The sequence below is a fragment of the Beta vulgaris genome, chromosome 6 (genome assembly GCF_026745355.1).
Source record: "Beta vulgaris subsp. vulgaris cultivar EL10 chromosome 6, EL10.2, whole genome shotgun sequence".
Lineage (NCBI taxonomy): Eukaryota > Viridiplantae > Streptophyta > Magnoliopsida > Caryophyllales > Amaranthaceae > Beta > Beta vulgaris.
Window position 1 is genome coordinate 4872324 of NC_079207.1, and position 19176 is coordinate 4891499.

General features: G+C 30.2%; 2 protein-coding genes across 2 annotated transcripts; both read right to left on the reverse strand.

Moving 5' to 3' along the window:
- Window positions 1-1151: 1151 nt before the first annotated feature.
- On the reverse strand, window positions 1152-2671 carry LOC125499048 (jacalin-related lectin Calsepa-like). The gene is made up of 4 exons (XM_048647452.2): window positions 2588-2671; window positions 2083-2298; window positions 1693-1950; window positions 1152-1333 (listed from the first exon to the last, which is right to left on the reverse strand). Exons 1-4 carry the CDS (start codon window positions 2606-2608, stop codon window positions 1313-1315), a joined length of 516 nt encoding a protein of 171 aa, XP_048503409.1. The 5' UTR covers window positions 2609-2671; the 3' UTR covers window positions 1152-1312.
- Window positions 2672-12947: 10276 nt separating this feature from the next.
- Window positions 12948-14572, reverse strand: LOC125499049 (jacalin-related lectin Calsepa-like). Its single transcript, XM_048647453.2, has 4 exons — window positions 14537-14572; window positions 14035-14250; window positions 13645-13902; window positions 12948-13057 (listed from the first exon to the last, which is right to left on the reverse strand). The coding sequence occupies exons 1-4, from the start codon at window positions 14555-14557 to the stop codon at window positions 13037-13039; spliced, it is 516 nt and encodes a 171-aa protein (XP_048503410.1). The 5' UTR covers window positions 14558-14572; the 3' UTR covers window positions 12948-13036.
- Between the last annotated feature and the right edge of the window lie 4604 nt (window positions 14573-19176).

The window sequence follows — 19176 nt, forward strand, 5'->3', positions numbered from 1 at the left end:
GTCGTCAATGGATATCTAATTCAGCTTCATCATCTTCAGTTCAGTAGCTTGGTGGATTGATCTATAACTTCTAACATATGTAATTTAAAAATAATTTTAGAAATTGAGGGGGACATTATAATAATAACAACAAATGAAAGAATTGGCACACAATTAGCTTGTGGGTTAACAAAACTGAATTTGTTTGTTCTTTTTTTCCTTTTAACTATCATTTCATTTCTTGGTCAACCAAACTGTGTAGCCTTAGGTTGATTTTCTTATGTTTTCTAATAGATATACCAAATGGACTTGGCATGTTTGCCAAAATACATAATATTTAGCATTAATTAATATTTATAATTATGGATTAGAAAAAATTGTAAAAGATTGATTTTATAAAAATACATTTTGAGACGACGTATCTAATAAGACTCTACATGCATGAAGTATAAGGAGAAATATTTTTTTTCTTTCAACAATACCACCTTATATTATTATATTATTTTACAAAACATGTAATAGTAAATTGAAAGCATTATATTTTTATTTTTATTTTACAAGTGAAAGCATTATATTAACTACCACTGTTTTATAGAAGAGACTTATAGTACAAAATAGTAAAAGAAAACTTATTAGGATGAATTTACTAATTATTCAAAGGCACGGTAAGATAATACTTCCTCCGTTCCATAATAAATGAAACACTTCTCTTTTTTATGTGAGAGCTTTTTTAGAGAAGTGTTTCACTCATTATGGAATGCAAGAAGTATTAATTATTATAATACTACCTCTGTTTTTATTTAGTTGCAACAATTTCTACTTTTAGGTGTTTTTTATTAGTTGCAACATTTTTCTTTTTAGGAAAGCTTTTGGGATAATTTGACTATATTACCCTTACTTCACCTACTCTCTCCCCATTTAATTACAGTACTAGTAGCAGGGCCAAGTGGGTCAATTATATTCTCTTTTCTCATTTCTTAAAGTTTGTGCAAAAAGATGAATGTTGCAACTAAATAAAAATAGATGTAGTATGAATTTAACATTGGAGTTTGAAACGTTCAAGAGCTCGCAGATTGGACACCATATTAATATATATATATATATATATATATATTATATATATAATATTATATATATATATATGTTAATTAAGTTGAAAATAAATTACAACGTAACAATAATACATTCACTCAAGTTTATGATTACAATCACTCTTAGCTTGAGAGGCCACTCATATAATATAAGTACTTCTTATTGTGGCTTATTGGAAACAAAAATAATAGTAGATATCCCCATTGGCTGAATACAGTAGCCTAAGACTTGGAGAACGTCATTAATTAGCGCTCGAAAATTCCTGAATTTGACATGGAGACCAATGAAAGGATTAGCTCTAATTATAAAAAGTAATAAAAATAAAATTAATAATGCAGCTAGGTAGGGAAAAATAAGGATGAAAAGGTAAGGAAAATCTCCTTTATATATTTAGTAACAGGCTCATTAATTTTATAGCTGATACATAAGAAAAACAAAAGTGATATATATATATATATGCATGGAGTATAATCTTCATTTTGCTTATTATATATATTTGCTCATGTATAGCCTCCAAATGAGCAAGAATATAACCTTGATATACTATACTATAGACATGCAATAATACTCAGATGTAACATGAAATTTAGATATCTAAAGTAGGAAATTATATCTTATTACCTTCCTCACGAGAAGTCCAATTGACTCGATATAGCCGTCGCTCCTTCCAAAAACTCCAACAACAGGACCATCAGTTATGTTTGGCGATGAAAAAGCAGTTAAATTATCAACATCCTTTCCTTGTCCATATGGTCCATATCCTTGAGGATTGAAATTGGTCTGAATCTTCAATGTCGCAACATCAACTTGCTTCCGATCTCTATCGTTTCCATATGTTCCACTAACACCGGTTAGGTATTCACCATCCTTGAGCACAATCTATTGTTTTATAGATACATGCATGTATGGATGGAAAGCAAAAAAATAAAAAGTTTGCATTAGATAGTGATCTAAATGAATGCAAAAATGCTATTAGTTTCCAAAGACATGAAGATACATGCATGTATTCACCTGATTAACAAAGTGTGTGCTGGTTGGCGGGCTAGTGCCACCGATCTGCACAGTCCTGGTACTTCCATCAGGCTTAGCTATCACAAATCTGATTCCATCCACAATGTATCCACTGTCAACTGTTAGTGTAGTGAAACGCTCACCATCAGCAAGTTGAACGCGATAGTTTTCCGGCAATTGAGAACCATAAGGCCCGTATTGTTCAATCACCTCCCCCTGTGAAAGTTTACAAGAACATTTAGAAAACTAAAATTTGCATGCATGCATGCTATTAGAGTATGGTAAGTATATTATATTAGAGTCCTAGACTAATAAGGAAACGAGTATAATTACATGTTAATATAATATAATATACTTACCATAATTATAATACATGCTAACAAAAATATAAATAAGACAATTAGAATAAGTGGGTAAATAGATTGGAGAATAGAAATACTTATTCATCAACTTTGCATAAAGAGAATTATAGAAAAAAGAAAGACTAAGAAAGCCAAGTACTCACGCTAGCAACTGCTTGAGCCATTTCTTAAATTTGCAGATTAGCACGTAGGTTTTAGTAGTAACTTTGCTACTGGGATATGGTTTCTTGTTCTCTCCTGGATGATGTTTGTATCTATTTATACATACCATGAAGAGGCCAAGAGGGCAAAGTTGTGATTTTTACTCCACAAAAGAACATATTCTCTAGGACAACTTGTCTTTTTATATCCATAACTATTATATCGATCTATGTCTGCTTCTTTTCATTTTTATCCGTCCACACTACACGATAAATTTATGACATGAATGTATGCGACTATGCATTAAATATTTAAACCAACAACTACAATTATTAATTAAATTACTTACTTATTAGTTATTACTTAAATATTGATGCTATAGCATGCATTCGTATGTGTATCAGTAGTGGCGGAGCCAAAATTATTTTATTGGAGGAAATATCAGATTATATGAGAAAAAAGATAGTTATGACGACCATAAAATCATCTCTAGTCAAGAAAAATTGATGCCATTAATTAGGGATGGTATTCAAAGCAATCAACTCAAGATAATGAGGGGTTCTTACCCCTCCCCCCCCCCTCCTACCTAGAATGATAAACAAAAATATCAATACTTGTATGAGCTCCAAAAATTAAAGCAGCTTCATCTTGATATAATCTGATTAGAGGATTATATTACTCTACTCAATCATATTTAAGTAAAAAAAAATATTTTAGTAAATTCTAATCAATCAAACACTGTGGATAGTATGCTATATCTATTAAAACAAAAGAAAAAGCTATATGCAGCTCTAAGAGTTGTATATAAGAAGCTAAAAATGAAAAAAGTTGCATTAATTGATCATTTATTACATCAGTTGATGCAAAATTTTTCCATAAATTCACAACTTATTACTATTTTAAGTAGTGTATTTATGTCTTATATACAACCCTAAGGGCTGCATAAAGTATAACCCTAAAAAAAATTAGAGGATTATATTATTCTATTATGCGTGCTAGCATGAAGAGCAACTAATGCTCCGTTTCGAAAAAGTCGATCAGAAGATAAGATCCATGATCATGACTCCCGGAAGGTGCCACAAGAATCCGCTTACACATATTGCCATATTGGTAGATCAAAGTTTTACAAAATCCATTCCAAAAGGTACGCGGAAAGACTCCTTTAGACTGAATCAGACTCTTTATGTCAAACAATTACCAAACTCTTGTAGATAAAAATTGAGCAGGGAATCAATTCTCCGATCTACAACCTCAAGTATTAAAGGTAGAGATATGCATGTAAACCACTATACGAGTTTGGATCTTCTATAGTTTTGATTTTAAAAACTCTACAAGGTGCGTGAGCCATTGATTTAAAAATTAAGGACTCATATTGGTGGGTGGGAAAAATTGGGGTGTGGATTTTGTTGGATTATGCTCCAAAATTAGTCAAGTTTTCCTAATAGTTAGGATTAGTTGCTAATAATAGTTAGTGGGTTAACAAGTAGTGGTCTAGATAATGGTCTAGCTAGTGGGATAGCAAGCAAGTAGTGGGCTACATAGTGGACATGTTGTTAGTAGTGCTTTATATGCCTATTTAAAGGTTGTTTTGTTTATTCATTAAGTGAGTACATGAAAAATATATAAAAATGTAGTCTTTCTAATTCTCTTTTTTTCTTCGTCGTTTTCTTCTTTATTTCTCTCTACTTTTTTTTTTTTTTTTTTTTTTTGGATCTAGCCTGATGTATAATCCTCTCCAAGTTTCTCTTTGTTCTCCTCTAAAAATTCTACATGGTATCAAGAGCTCCAGGTTAGATCTGGGAAAGGGAAAGAGATGAAGCAAAAAAAAAAAGAAAAAAAAAGAGAGAGATAGAGAGAGGAAGAGAGTATTAAAAACAAGATTGGGTAAAAAGAAACGAGCAATGCAGCTTGATTTCATTGTTTGTGAGCAATTTTTTTGTTTGGGTGAAATTTTTTGTGTTTAACCATGAAAGTAATGGTTGGGTGTGATGTGTTGTTGGGTTCCCTTTTAGCCCATGAAAATGAATTTTAATCCAGTAAAAAAGAGGGCATAAAAAATTGTTGAGTTGAAGATCGAGTAATCTTTACGAGTGTGTGGAAGTCGTACTCAACGCAGAGACGGTTTCCGAAATTAAAGCCGTGGACTTAGTCAATTTGCAAGGCAACGTCAAAATGAGTTTATGGAGAGAAGTGCTTCATTGAGTGAAGGTTCGTGATAATGTGCATCAACAAATTAAAATATGGTAGGTGTTGGTGATAATGTGTATCAACAAAAGATGGTGTTAGTGAGAAGTGCATCAACAAATGTTCGGTGATGAGAAGTGCATCACATTAGGAAGAGAAGTGCTTCCATGTTAATGGAGAGAAGTGCTCCATGAAGATAAAAAAAATTAAGGTCCATCATGTGGGAAGAATTACCAAGAATCAAGATTGTGACATGCATAATGTTTAATGTTGGCTCCTACAAATTTTGGAACAAAGGGGTGTGTTGGATTATGCTCCAAAATTTGCATAATTTATTTTATGCAAATCACTAAAATCACTAAAATTGCATAATTTATTTTATGCAAATCACTAAAATGAGGAAACTTTATAAAAACTTAAAAATTCACTTACAAACTACAACCTATGAAAAAATTGACTTGAAATCAAAGTGTCCACTTTCTTTACAATTTATGAAGTATTGTACTTAATTTAAAAATCAACTAAACAATTATAATATTAGAAATCATAAATAAATTCAATAAAATATCTTCTTTGTTGATAGAATTTAACTTTGAAAAGTAAAAAAAAAAAAAAAAAAAGAATGGTGAGAGACTTAAGTTAATAAACTAAACCAATCAAATTTTGCAACCAAAAACAATTATACTTCGTATGTCTAATGTTCAAAGTTTGACTCCTATGCCGAAGAAAATCGAGTTTTTTTTTTGAAAAAAATTCAAGCACGCATCGCGTGCAAAAAATTCTAGTTGATCATTTATTACATTGGTTGATGCAAAAAAATTACATAAATCACAACTGATTTCCATTTTATATAGTGTATCTATGTCTTATATGCAACCCTAAGGGCTGCATATAGCATAACTCTAAAATAAATTAGAGGATTATATTACTCTCTTATGCTAGCATGAAGAGCAACTAATGTTTCGTTTTGAAAAAGTCGATCAGAAGATAAGATCCATGATCATGACGCCGGGAAGGTGCCACAAGAATCCACTTACACATATTGCCATATTGGTACTTGGTAGATCAAAGTTTTACAAAATCCATTCCAAAAGGTACGCGGAAAGACTCCTTTAGACTGAATCAGATTCTTTATCTTAAACAACTAATAAACTCATGTAGATAAAAACTGAACAGTGAATCAATTCTCCGATCCACAACCTCAAGTATTAAAGGTACAACTATGCATGTAAACCACTACACGAGTTCAGATTCTGTATAGTTTGATTTTAAAAACTCTACAAGGTAAGTCATTGATTTTAAAATCAAGGACTCATATTGGTGGAAGGGGAAATTAGGGTGTGGATTTTGATGAGAAAAAATAAAAGGGATTTTAAAAGATAATATTTGAACCATTGTTTTTTTATTCAATGTTTAATGTTAGTCAAACTCTACCTTAAATAGTTGTTTTAGAACTCTTTAGGATCCAAACACCAACTACACTACCATCTTATTACTCTCTTATAAGTAATTAAAATAACATTAAGATTTTTTTTTATCCATTGGTAATGAAGGGTACTTTTTTTTGTAAGGGGAGAAATGAAAAGTACTTTTTTGTACTTAAAAGTATATTCCTGTTTCTTATCATAGTTAAATAAAAAAAAGTAACCCAAAAACTAGCATGACCACAATAACAACTAATAAAATCATTAGATTTGAGTTTAACATATCGTAAAAGACTATTAATACAATAATATACTTCCTCCGTTTTTTTTTAGATGTTACACTTTTCAAATCACGGACTCCTAGGTAATTTTTGGAGAGGAGAGAGATAGATAGAAAGAAAACAAAAGGGTCCCATGTGAACATGTGATAGGAGAGAGATAGAGAGAAGTTATTACACAAAACAAAAGTGTAACATCTAATTTAAAATTTCCTAAAATAGAAAGTGTAGCATCTAAAAAAACCGGAGGAAGTATATATATTTAAATTTGATTTCAGTTAGTGCTATATTTTTTTAATTATTATCGTGAAGACGGGGTTGCTCTTTATAGATAAGACCTGGAGCAAGAGGAAATAGTTATCATGAATTAAAAAGATAATCAAAAAAATCTCATTTACGACCGCTGAAGGTAACATTTTGCTAAAAAAGAAACAATTAGAGTTTGAGATACAAAGTAATTCATTATCTAAAAGTAATCCCTTTAAATTATAGAGTGACCTCTTTAACTTACAGAGTCGCCTCTTAAGTTACAAACTAGTTATTAGGTCCGAGCTATGCCTCGGGTTAAAAAATATTTTATTTATTAATATAATACTTTATGATAATAACAGCAAATACAACTTAGCCTGGTGGTTAAAACTTTAGTATATGTACTTGAGGTTTCGGGATCAAACTCTATACTACGTAATTTCTAAAAAAAAAAGTATTGTCCATGGATTACATGAATTAAAACTTCCTAAGAAGAGTGCCACGTGGCACAGTTTCTTGTTTATCCACGCCTTTTAATATATTTGTATAGATAAGGTGGGTCTTACCAAAGAAAATATTGCAAAATAATCTTCCATGTGACTTATCAATTAGAAAAAGAAGAATAGAGGACTACTCAAGCTCTATCTAGTTGCTAGCACAAAAAGAAAAAGCAATACCGAAATAAATGAGAGAATAAGGAACAAAAGCATTTTAAAAAGAAAGAAAAAAAGAATCGAAAGAATATAAGATGAGATAAAACAAGAAAATATGTTCAACACTTGAAAGTGTAGGTAGGAGGGTCAATAATGTGAGTGAAGTTCGAGTTTAAGTTAGGCTGATTCGACTCGCAACTTTTCGCGTTAATCTCGAGCTAAGGGCCTGTTCTCTTTGGCATAAAACAGTTGAATTGAATTGAACTGAACTGAATTGAATTATATCGAAATTGAATTAAACTTAATTGAAATAAATTGAATGTAATAAACATAATAATAATATTTAAACAATAATAATATGAATATTAAATAATAATTATAATGAATAATAATAGTATCTTGTATTATTTTAAATGATAGTTATAAATAAATAATAATTATTATTATTATTATTATTATTATTGATAATACTGATAATTAATAATAATTATTTTATATTATTTATATTAATATATTAATATCTGATGATGATTATATAATAACAATAATATCTGTGAAGTAAATTAATATTACTATTTTAATAATTAGATTTAATAATATAATAATATTTAGTAAAAAAAATAATGATTGGGTCGGACCGCACAAAATTGCATCATACTCCCTCCGTTTCCTAATATCTTTCCTCTTTCCGTTTATGTGCGTTTCCAAAGATCTTCCCTCTTTTACTTTATTCCTTATTTGGAATTTTCTTTCCCCTTTTTACCCTCTCATGCCCCTAGCTATCATATGGTCCACCATTATATTATTAATTCAATTTTACTCCCTTTCTCTCTCCCACTTTAACCTCTTTTTATTTGTTTATTTATCTTAACCCCTTTCTCTCTCCTACTTTACCCACCCCACACCCCATAAAAATGGATCCTCCTTGGTATATGTAGAAACAGTAACAAGGAAGATCTTTAGGAAACGGAGGGAGTTAACCGTTTTAACGCGATTTGATTGGTTTATGGGCTAAAAAACGTGGGTTTATTTATGCTTTTGACCTAAACCATGTTCATCCTGATAATAATAGTAATAATGAGTAAATCTATAATAAAAAAAATAATATATAGAAATAATAATAATAATAATAATACTTAATAATAATGATATAAAAATAAATAATAATAATAAGAGTAATTAGTAAAGTAAATTAGACCAGCATAATAATAATATTTAACAAAATGGTTATAAAAGAATGGAAGCTAACTGAACTAAACTAAACTAAACTGAACTGAACTGAAAATAAGTTGGGGAGAACAGGCCCTAAGTAGAGCTCACTTGTATTAAGTATTGATCGAGTATTATATTGTCAAAGATTTCACCGAGTCAAGTTCACTCTTTTCGAGTTTTAATCTAGTCAATCTCGAGTACCTCATAAGTTATCTCATCTCGACACCCCTAAAGTAGGATTTAAGCATTTTGCTTTAGGTGGTATTATCTCTATTTCTTTTCAATCTACACAGTTTGACTTTCACACTTGCCTACGCAGAGCATTGACCATTAGTATTTTTAATTACGAACACGTTAAAATTATGAAAAGTTGATATTTGAAAATTATATGTGGAGAGGGATCTAACACGTTGACTATATATTTCCTTAAGTATAAATCATAAACGATAGTTAAAGTAAGTATATTAATACCGCCAAAAGTATAAAGTGAGTGGATTAATAGGAAATGGATATAGTATATGATAATTGCGTTCTTGAGCTTTTCACGAGTTTTTTAGTCGATTTTCAAATAAATTAACTCAACTTGTCAATATCTCGAGTCGAGTTTTGACCGAATGGACCTCGAATAGCTCACGTGTTATCTTATCTGATTGCCACCCTAGATGCATATAAGCTTTTTATATCAGTAAGTTGCATTTATGAAAAGCGAATCTTTATTTTTTAGTGGGCCTATGACATATGGACCTCTTATTCCCATTCAACTACATAGAATAATACATTGCGTGTCTTGGCATTATTTATCATCATCCATTTGACCATCATCTATAGTTTATACGTTTGAATACATGTAAGATCTTGCTTCATTAATCTCAATGTGTATTTTTCGAATATTAACTTCTTATAATATTTACAAATACACAATTAAAGACTTTAATAGAGCAGCAGGTGATAGCCTAGTGGTATTAACATCATCTCCGATCCCATAGGTCAAGGGATCGAGTCTTACCCCTTGCAAGGAGGGATTCTTAAATTCCCCCCCTTCCTTGCAAGAGAGTTCATCTTACCTTAAAAAAAAAATTAAATACGTTAATGCTCAAAAGCGTAGAAAGTATAAGTGACTTGTCAATAAAATATATTAAAAGCGTTCCTCTCAAAGGAACGGTGTCACGTGTCACTTTTCTCAAACTTATAATACACATGTTTATAATCTCATTTTAAAATATTAAAATATTTTTTTACTATGATTTGAACACATGACCTTTGAAATGAAATGTGAGAGTTTAACCATTAATCCACTACAATTTCAATGCTTAATGTTTCAGAGTAAAAAGTCTTATAATTATGTGTAATTATAGAGACATGGACAAGTTTTTTGATTTTTAACACTTTATTAGCTAATAACATTCTCTTACTCTAGTTTCATAAAATTGTTATTTTTGTCCCCAATTATTTAAAAGTTTCTCAAACAATTTATCATGCCATAACATCTTTTTTCAATGTCACACTAGACAAAAATATTATGAAAAACTAATAAAATTAATTATGAAATTTATAGATACTAATATATTTAATAATTGGAACTAACCGAGACGTCACCAGGGCTAAAATTCTAGTTTATATACATTCCACGACCTCACATAGTCTCATAACTATAGTAATGGACTACTAATGTAATTATTGAAAGATACCCTTTGATTTTTCATATTGAGATTGAATTTCCTGAAATTTCCATTTCAATTATTTGAGGTTGTTAGTAGGAATTACTCCATCAATTTAATAAAATTATCATAAATTCTTGGGTGTAATTATGACGTAACATCTTATGAACTACCGGTTCTTTTGTAAAAGAAACTCAAATGCCATGAAATAAATTATTAAAATATTAGATGCACTCTTCAATTGTACATTCAATTGTCACAAACATACACTCTCTCTCTTTACCTTTTACATTTCTCTCAAGATGGTATCATCATTCATCAATGGATATCTAATTCAGCTTCATCATCTTCAGTTCAGTAGCTTGGTGAATTGATCTATAACTTCTAACATATGTGATTTAAAAATAATTTTAGAAATTGAGGGGGACATTATAAATAACAACAAATGAAAGAATTGGCACACAATTAGCTTGTGGGTTAACAAAACTGAATTTGTTTGCTCTTTTTTTTTTTCTTTTAACTATCATTTCATTTCTTGGTCAACCAAATTGTGTAGCCTTAGGTTGATTTTCTTATGTTTTCTAATAGATATACCAAATGGACTTGGCATGTTTGCCAAAATACATAATTTTTAGCATTAATTAATATTTATAATTATGCATAAGAAAAAATTGTAAAAGATTGATTTTATAAAAATACATTTTGAGACGACGTATCTAACAAGACTCTACATGCATGAAGTATAAGGAGAAATATTTTTTTTCTTTCAACAATACCGCCTTATATTATTATATCTATAGAAATATATTAAAAGGCGTGCGAAAGAACGTTTATGTGCCACATGGCACTCTCCTCAAATTTCTAATGCAAATGGTTTATGTTCATGTATACTTCTCACTTTTAAAAAAAATGTGTAAGTGAAAGATATCGAACACGTGACCTTTGAAATGAAAAGTAAGCGCTTAACCATCAATACACTATGACTTTGTTGTTTAATGTTTGAAATAAAATATGATAAAGTCTTGTAATAATTGTAATTAACTAAAAAGACTTAACAAGTATATACTCCCTCCATTTTTTTTATTGCTATTGTTGTATGCACAACCATTTATGCCATGTCACTTTCAAATTAGAGTGTATTAATGTAAAATAATGAGAAAACGTGAAAAATAGTATTTTTGGGTCGAAAAAGAGAAAAACAAATATAAAAGTATCAATTTATGGTGGGCCAAATAAGAAAATGCAGAAATTTTAAAAAAACAACCATTTAAGGAAAAGTACAATTAAATAAAATGGAGAGAGTACATCTTTAACAATCTTATTACGTAACTTCCAAGAGAATTCGATGTCAGATTCTCTTACCACAATTCTTTTTAAGGTATTGTTTACAAACTCAAAGCTTTTTTTTTTTTTACTTATCACGTCGTGACGTGAATTTTTCAATTTCTTAATGGACAAAAATTACGAAAAGTATTAGTAGAATAAAATATGAAATAAAAAATAATAACATATCTGATTATTGTAACTGACCCGAGGCATCGCCCGAGAAAAAAAACTAGTTATTTTACAAACCATGTAATGGTAAAATGAAAGCATTATATTTTTATTTTTATTTTACAAATGAAAGCATTATATTAACTACCACTGTTTTATAGAAGAGACTTATAGTACAAAATGTAAAAGAAAAATTAGGATTAATTTACTAATTATTCAAAGGCACAATAAGATAATACTTCCTCCGTTCCATAATAAATGAAACACTTCTCTTTTTTATGTGAGAGCTTTTTTAGAGAAGTGTTTCACTTATTATGGAACGCAGGAAGTATTAATTATTATAATACTACCTCTTTTTTTATTTAGTTGCAACAATTTCTACTTTTAGGTGTTTTTTATTAGTTGCAACATTTCCCTTTTTACGAAAGCTTTTGGGATAATTTGACTATATTACCTTTACTTCACCTACTCTCTCCCCATTTAATTACAGTACTAGTAGCAGGGTAAGTGGGTCAATTTATTCTCTTTTCTCATTTCTTAAAGTTTGTGCAAAAAGGTGAATGTTGCAACTAAATAAAAACAGAGGTAGTATGACTTTAACATTGGAGTTTGAAGCGTTCAAGAGCAGATTGGACACCATAATATTGATTATATATATATATATATATATATATATATATATATATATATATATATATATATATATATATATAATATATATATATATATATATATATATATATATATATATATATGTTAATTAAGTTGAAATAATAAATTACCAACAACGTAACAAATAAAAACCGCTACTCTGAGTAGCGGTTTACAAATATAAACCGCTACTCTGAGTAGCGGTTTATAAATATAAACCGCTACTCTGAGTAGCGGTTTACCTGGGCAAAAATATGGTAAGCAGATATCAGTTTTCATAATAAACCGCTACTCGGAGTAGCGGTTTATAAAAAAAAAAAAATATATATATATATATATATATATATTTTTTTTTTTATAAACCGCTACTCCGAGTAGCGGTTTTACCTAAGTTGAAAAAAAAAAAATCTCGACACTTATAAACCGCTACTCCGAGTAGCGGTTTTACTAAAAAAAGAAATTCTCGCGTGCCGTCCTACGTGGACGGTACGCAGGGAATTTTAATTTTTTTGGGCATATTTTGGGAATTAAAACCCACTTTTGCATTATCCAAGGAAAAAATTCTCTTATTGTGGCTTATTGGAAACAAAAATAATAGTAGATATCCCCATTGGCTGAATACAGTAGCCTAAGACTTGGAGAACGTCATTAATTAGCGCTCGAAAATTCCTGAATTTGACATGGAGACCAATGAAAGGATTAGCTATAATTATAAAAAGTAATAAAAATAAAATTAATAATGCAGCTAGGCAGGCCCGTCTCGAACTATATAGAGGCTCTGTGCGATCTCGTATTTGAAGAATTCAATAATGTAATAGCTCATCCATACTTCACATAATCATATTATGAAAAAAAAAAGTCCAAATAAGTAGATAAACTTTTTCTTTTTACTACTTAAACTTTCTCTATTTTGGAGCCCTCGCAATTAAGGGGCCCTGTTCCATAGAACATGTTGAACATGCTAAAAGCCACCCCTGCAGCTAGGTAGGGAAAAATAAGGATGAAAAGGTAAGGAAAATCTCCTTTATATATTTAGTAACAGGCTCATTTTATAGCTGATACATAAGAAAAACAAAAGTGATATATATATATGCATGGAGTATAATCTTCATTTTGCTTATTTAATATATTTGCTCATGTATAGCCTCCAAATGAGCAAGAATATAACCTTGATATACTATACTATAGACATGCAATAATACTCAGATGTAACATGAAATTTAGAATATCTAAAGTAGGAAATTATATCTTATTACCTTCCTCACGAGAAGTCCAATTGACTCGATATAGCCGTCGCTCCTTCCAAAAACTCCAACAACAGGACCATCAGTTATGTTTGGCGATGAAAAAGCAGTTAAATTATCAACATCCTTTCCTTGTCCATATGGTCCATATCCTTGAGGATTGAAATTGGTCTGAATCTTCAATGTCGCAACATCAACTTGCTTCCGATCTCTATCGTTTCCATATGTTCCACTAACACCGGTTAGGTATTCACCATCCTTGAGCACAATCTATTGTTTTATAGATACATGCATGTATGGATGGAAAGCAAAAAAATAAAAAGTTTGCATTAGATAGTGATCTAAATGAATGCAAAAATGCTATTAGTTTCCAAAGACATGAAGATACATGCATGTATTCACCTGATTAACAAAGTGTGTGCTGGTTGGTGGGCTAGTGCCACCGATCTGCACAGTCCTGGTACTTCCATCAGGCTTAGCTATCTCAAATCTGATTCCATCCACAATGTATCCACTGTCCACTGTTAGTGTAGTGAAACGCTCACCATCAGCAAGTTGAACGCGATAGTTTTCCGGCAATTGAGAACCATACGGCCCGTATTGTTCAATCACCTGCCCCTGTGAAAGTTTACAAGAACATTTAGAAAACTAAAATTTGCATGCATGCATGCTATTAGAGTATGGTAAGTATATTATATTAGAGTCCTAGACTAATAAGGAAATGAGTATAATTACATGTTAATATAATATAATATACTTACCATAATTCTAATACATGCTAACAAAAATATAAATAAGACAATTAATAGTGGGTAAATAGATTGGAGAATAGAAATACTTATTCATCAACTTTGCATAAAGAGAAATATAGAAAAAAGAAAGACTAAGAAAGCCAAGTACTCACGCTAGCAACTGCTTGAGCCATTTCTAAAATTTGCAGATTAGCACGTAGGTTTTAGTAGTAACTTTGCTACTAGGATATGGTTTCTTGTTCTCTCCTGGATGATGTTTGTATCTATTTATACATATATACCATGAAGAGGCCAAGAGGGCAAAGTTGTGATTTTTACTCCACAAAAGAACATATTCTCTTGGACAACTTGTCTTTTTATATCCATAACTATTATATCGATCTATGTCTGCTTCTTTTCATTTTTATCCGTCCACACTACACGATAAATTTAAGACATGAATTTATGCGACTATGCATTAAATATTTAAACCTACAACTACAATTATTAATTAAATTACTTACTTATTAGTTATTACTTAAATATTGATGCTATAGCATGCATTCGTATGTGTATCAGTAGTGGCGGAGCCACAATTATTTTATTGGAGGGAATATCAGATTATATGAGAAAAGAGGTAGTTATGACAACCATAAAATCATCTCTAGTCAAGAAAAATTGATGCCATATATTAATTAGGGATGGTATTCAAAGCAATCAACTCAAAATAATGAGGGGTTATTACCCCTTCCCCCCCCCCCTACCTAGAATGATAAACAAAAATATCAATACTTGTACGGCTCCAAAAATTAAAATCAGCTTCATCTTATAATTTGATTAGAGAATTATATTACTCTATTCAATCATATTTCAGTAAAAGAAATATTTTAAAAAATTCTAATTAATCAAACACTGTGGATAGTATGCTATATCTATTAAAACAAAGGGAAAAGCTATATGCAGCTCTAAGGGTTTTATATAAGAAGCTAAAAAGGAAAATAAGTTGCATTAATTGATCATTTATTACATCAGTTGATGCAAAAATTTTCCATAAAATCACAACTTATTACTATTTTAAGTAAAGGGCTGCATATAGTATAACCCTAAAAAAAATTAGAGGATTATATTACTCTATTATGCGTGCTAGCATGAAGAGCAACTAATGCTCCGTTTCGAAAAAGTCGATCAGAAGATAAGATCCATGATCATGACGCCGGGAAGGTGCCACAAGAATCCGCTTGCACATATTGCCATATTGCTGGTAGATCAAAGTTTTACAAAATCCATTCCAAAAGGTACGCGGAAAGACTTCTTTAGACTGAATCAGATTCTTTATCTCAAACAACTACCAAACTCTTGTAGATAAAAAATTGAGCAGGGAATCAATTCTCTGATATACAACCTCAAGTATTAAAGGTAGAGATATGCATATAAACCACTACACGAGTTTGGATCTTCTATAGTTTTGATTTTAAAAACTCTACAAGGTGTGTGAGCCATTGATTTAAAAATTAAGGACTCATATTTGTGGGAGGGAAAAATTGGGGTGTGGATTTTGATGAGAAAAAAATAAAGGGGATTTCAGAAAGATTATATTTAAGTCATTGTTTTTTTATTCAATGTTTTATATTAGTCAGACTCTACGTTAAATAGTTGTTTTAGAACTCTAAAGGATCCAAACACCCACTACACTACCATCTTATTACTCTCATATAAGTAATTAAAATGACATTAAGATTTTTTTTTTATCCATGGTAATGAAGGATACTTTTTTGTAGGGGGAGAAATCAAGAGTACTTTTTTTGTACTCAAAGTATATTTTTGTTTCTTATCATAGTTAAAAAAGTAATCCAAAAATTAGTATGTCCACAATAACAAACAATAAAATGATTCGATTGGACTTTACAGATCGTAAAAGAATATCAATACAATAATAGGAGACTACTCAAGCGCTTTCTAGTTGCTAGCACAAGGAAAAAAAAAAGCAATGTCTCCTGCAACCGAAAGAAATGAGAGAATAAGGAACAAAATAAATCATTTTAAAAAGAAAGAAAAAAAGAATCAAAAGAATATAAGATGAGATAAAAACAAGAAAATTTGTTCAAAACTTGAAAGTGTAGGTAGTAGGAGTTTCAATGATATATGTGAGTAAAGTTCGAGCTTAAGTTAGGGTGACTTGATTTGACTCGCAACTTCTCGCGTCAATCTCGAGCTAATTCGAGCTCACTTGAATTAAGTATTGACCGAGTATTGTCAAAGCTTTCACCGAGTCAAGTTAATTCACTCTTTCCGAGTTTTAATCTAGTCAACCTCGAGTAGCTCATAAATTACAAAAGGAATGTCCAAATCAAAATCGACACTCAAATAAAACTATCGAAAATTGGTATAGGAAAAACTAGGTCGTCACTAGTCTCCTAAAATCAAACAAACCTAACTAAATCATTAAACTAGGTAAAGTTAAAAACTTAAAAATTCACTTACAAACTACAACCTATGAAAAAATTGACTTGAAATCAATAGTTCCACTTTCTTTACAATTTATGAAGTACTTTTCTTAATTTAAAAATCAACTAAACAATTATAATATTAGAAATCATAAATAAATTCAACAAAATTTCTATTTTGTTCATAGAATTTAACTTTGAAAAGTAAAAAAAAAAAAACAAAAAGAATAGTGATAGACTTAAGTTACATAAACTAAACCAATCAAATTTTCCAACCAAAAACAATTATACTTCGTATGTCTAATGTTCAAATTTTGACTCCTATGCCGAAGAAAATCGAGTTTTTGTTTTGATAAAAATTCAAGCACACATCGCGTGCAAAAAATTCTAGTTGATCATTTATTACATTGGTTGATGCAAAAAAATTTCATAAATTCACAACTGATTTCCATTTTATATAGTGTATTTATGTCTTATATGCAACCCTAAGGGCTGCATATAGCATAACTCTAAAATAAATTAGAGGATTATATTTCTCTCTTATGCTAGCATGAAGAGCAACTAATGTTCCGTTTTGAAAAAGTCGATCAGAAGATAAGATCCATGATCATGCTGCCGGGAAGGTGCCACAAGAATCCACTTACACATATTGCCATATTGGTACTTGGTAGATCAAAGTTTTACAAAATCCATTCCAAAAGGTACGCGGAAAGACTCCTTTAGACTGAATCAGATTATTTATCTTAAACAACTAATAAACTCATGTAGATAAAAATTGAACAGTGAATCAATTCTCCGATCCACAACCTCAAGTATTAAAGGTACAACTATGCATGTAAACCACTACACGAGTTCAGATTCTCTATAGTTTGATTTTAAAAACTCTACAAGGTAAGCCATTGATTTTAAAATCAAGGACTCATATTGGTGGAAGGGGAAATTAGGGTGTGGATTTTGATGAGAAAAAATAGAAGGGATTTTAAAAGATAATATTTGAACCATTGTTTTTTTATTCAATGTTTAATGTTAGTCAAACTCTACCTTAAATAGTTGTTTTAGAACTCTATAGGATCCAAACACCAACTACACTACCATCTTATTACTCTCTTATAAGTAATTAAAATGACATTAAGATTTTTTTTATCCATTGGTAATGAAGGGTACTTTTTTTTGTAAGGGGAGAAATCAAAAGTACTTTTTGTACTTAAAAGTATATTCCTGTTTCTTATCATAGTTAAAAAAAAAAGTAACCCAAAAACTAGGATGACCACAATAACAAATAATAAAATCATTAGATTTGACTTTAACAGATCGTAAAAGACTATTATTACGTACGATAATATATATATTTAAATTTGATTTCAGTTAGTGTTATATTTTTTTAATTATTATCGTGAAGACGGGGTTGCTCTTTATAGATAAGACCTGGACCAAGAGGAAATAGTTATCATGAATTAAAAAGATAATTAAAAAAATCTCATTTATGACCGCTGAAGGTAACATTCTGCTAAAAAAGAATCAATTAGAGTTTGAGATACAAAGTAATTCATTATCTAAAAGTAATCCCTTTAAATTGTAGAGTGACCTCTTTAACTTACAAAGTCGCCTCTTAAGTTACAAACTAGTTATTACACCCGAGTATACCCCGGGTTAAAAAATATTTTATTTATTAATATAATACTTTATGATAATAACACAAAATACAACTTAGCCTGGTGGTTAAAACTTTAGTATATGTACTTGAGGTTTCGGGATCAAACTCTATACTACGTAATTTCTAAAAAAAAGTATTGTCCATGGATTACATGAATTAAAACTTCCTAAGAAGAGTGCCACGTGGCACAGTTTCTTGTTTATGCACGCTTTTTAATATATTTATATAGATAAGGTGGGTCTTACCAAAAAAAATATTGCAAAATAATCTTCCACGTGACTTATCAATTAGAAAAAGAAGAATAGGGGACTACTCAAGCTCTTTCTAGTTGCTAGCACAAAAAGAAAAAGCAATACCGAAAGAAATGAGAGAATAAGGAACAAAAGCATTTTAAAAAGAAAGAAAAAAAGAATCGAAAGAATATAAAGTATAAAGTGAATGGATTAATAGGAAATGGATGTAGTATATGATAATTGCGTTCTTGAGCTTTTCACGAGTTTTTTAGTCGATTTTCAAATATATTAACTCAGCTTGTCAATATCTCGAGTCGAGTTTTGACCGATGGACCTCGAATAGCTCAGGTGTTGTCTTATTTGATTGTCACCCTAGATGCATATAAGCGTTTTATATCAGTAAGTTGCATTTATGGAAAGCGAATCTTTATTTTTTAGTGGGCCTATGACATATGGACCTCTTATTCCCATTCATCTACATA

Excerpts from the sequence above, each read along its gene's own strand:
- LOC125499048 (XM_048647452.2), bottom strand. The coding sequence starts at position 2,608 with ATGGCTCAAGCAGTTGCTAGC. Across the intron at positions 1,951-2,082 it reads GCACACACTTTGTTAATCAG|ATTGTGCTCAAGGATGGTGA; the intron begins GTGAATACATGC and ends ATAAAACAATAG. Across the intron at positions 1,334-1,692 it reads TTGGACTTCTCGTGAGGAAG|GAATTTTCGAGCGCTAATTA; the intron begins GTAATAAGATAT and ends TGTCAAATTCAG.
- LOC125499049 (XM_048647453.2), bottom strand. The coding sequence starts at position 14,557 with ATGGCTCAAGCAGTTGCTAGC. Across the intron at positions 13,903-14,034 it reads GCACACACTTTGTTAATCAG|ATTGTGCTCAAGGATGGTGA; the intron begins GTGAATACATGC and ends ATAAAACAATAG. Across the intron at positions 13,058-13,644 it reads TTGGACTTCTCGTGAGGAAG|GAATTTTCGAGCGCTAATTA; the intron begins GTAATAAGATAT and ends TGTCAAATTCAG.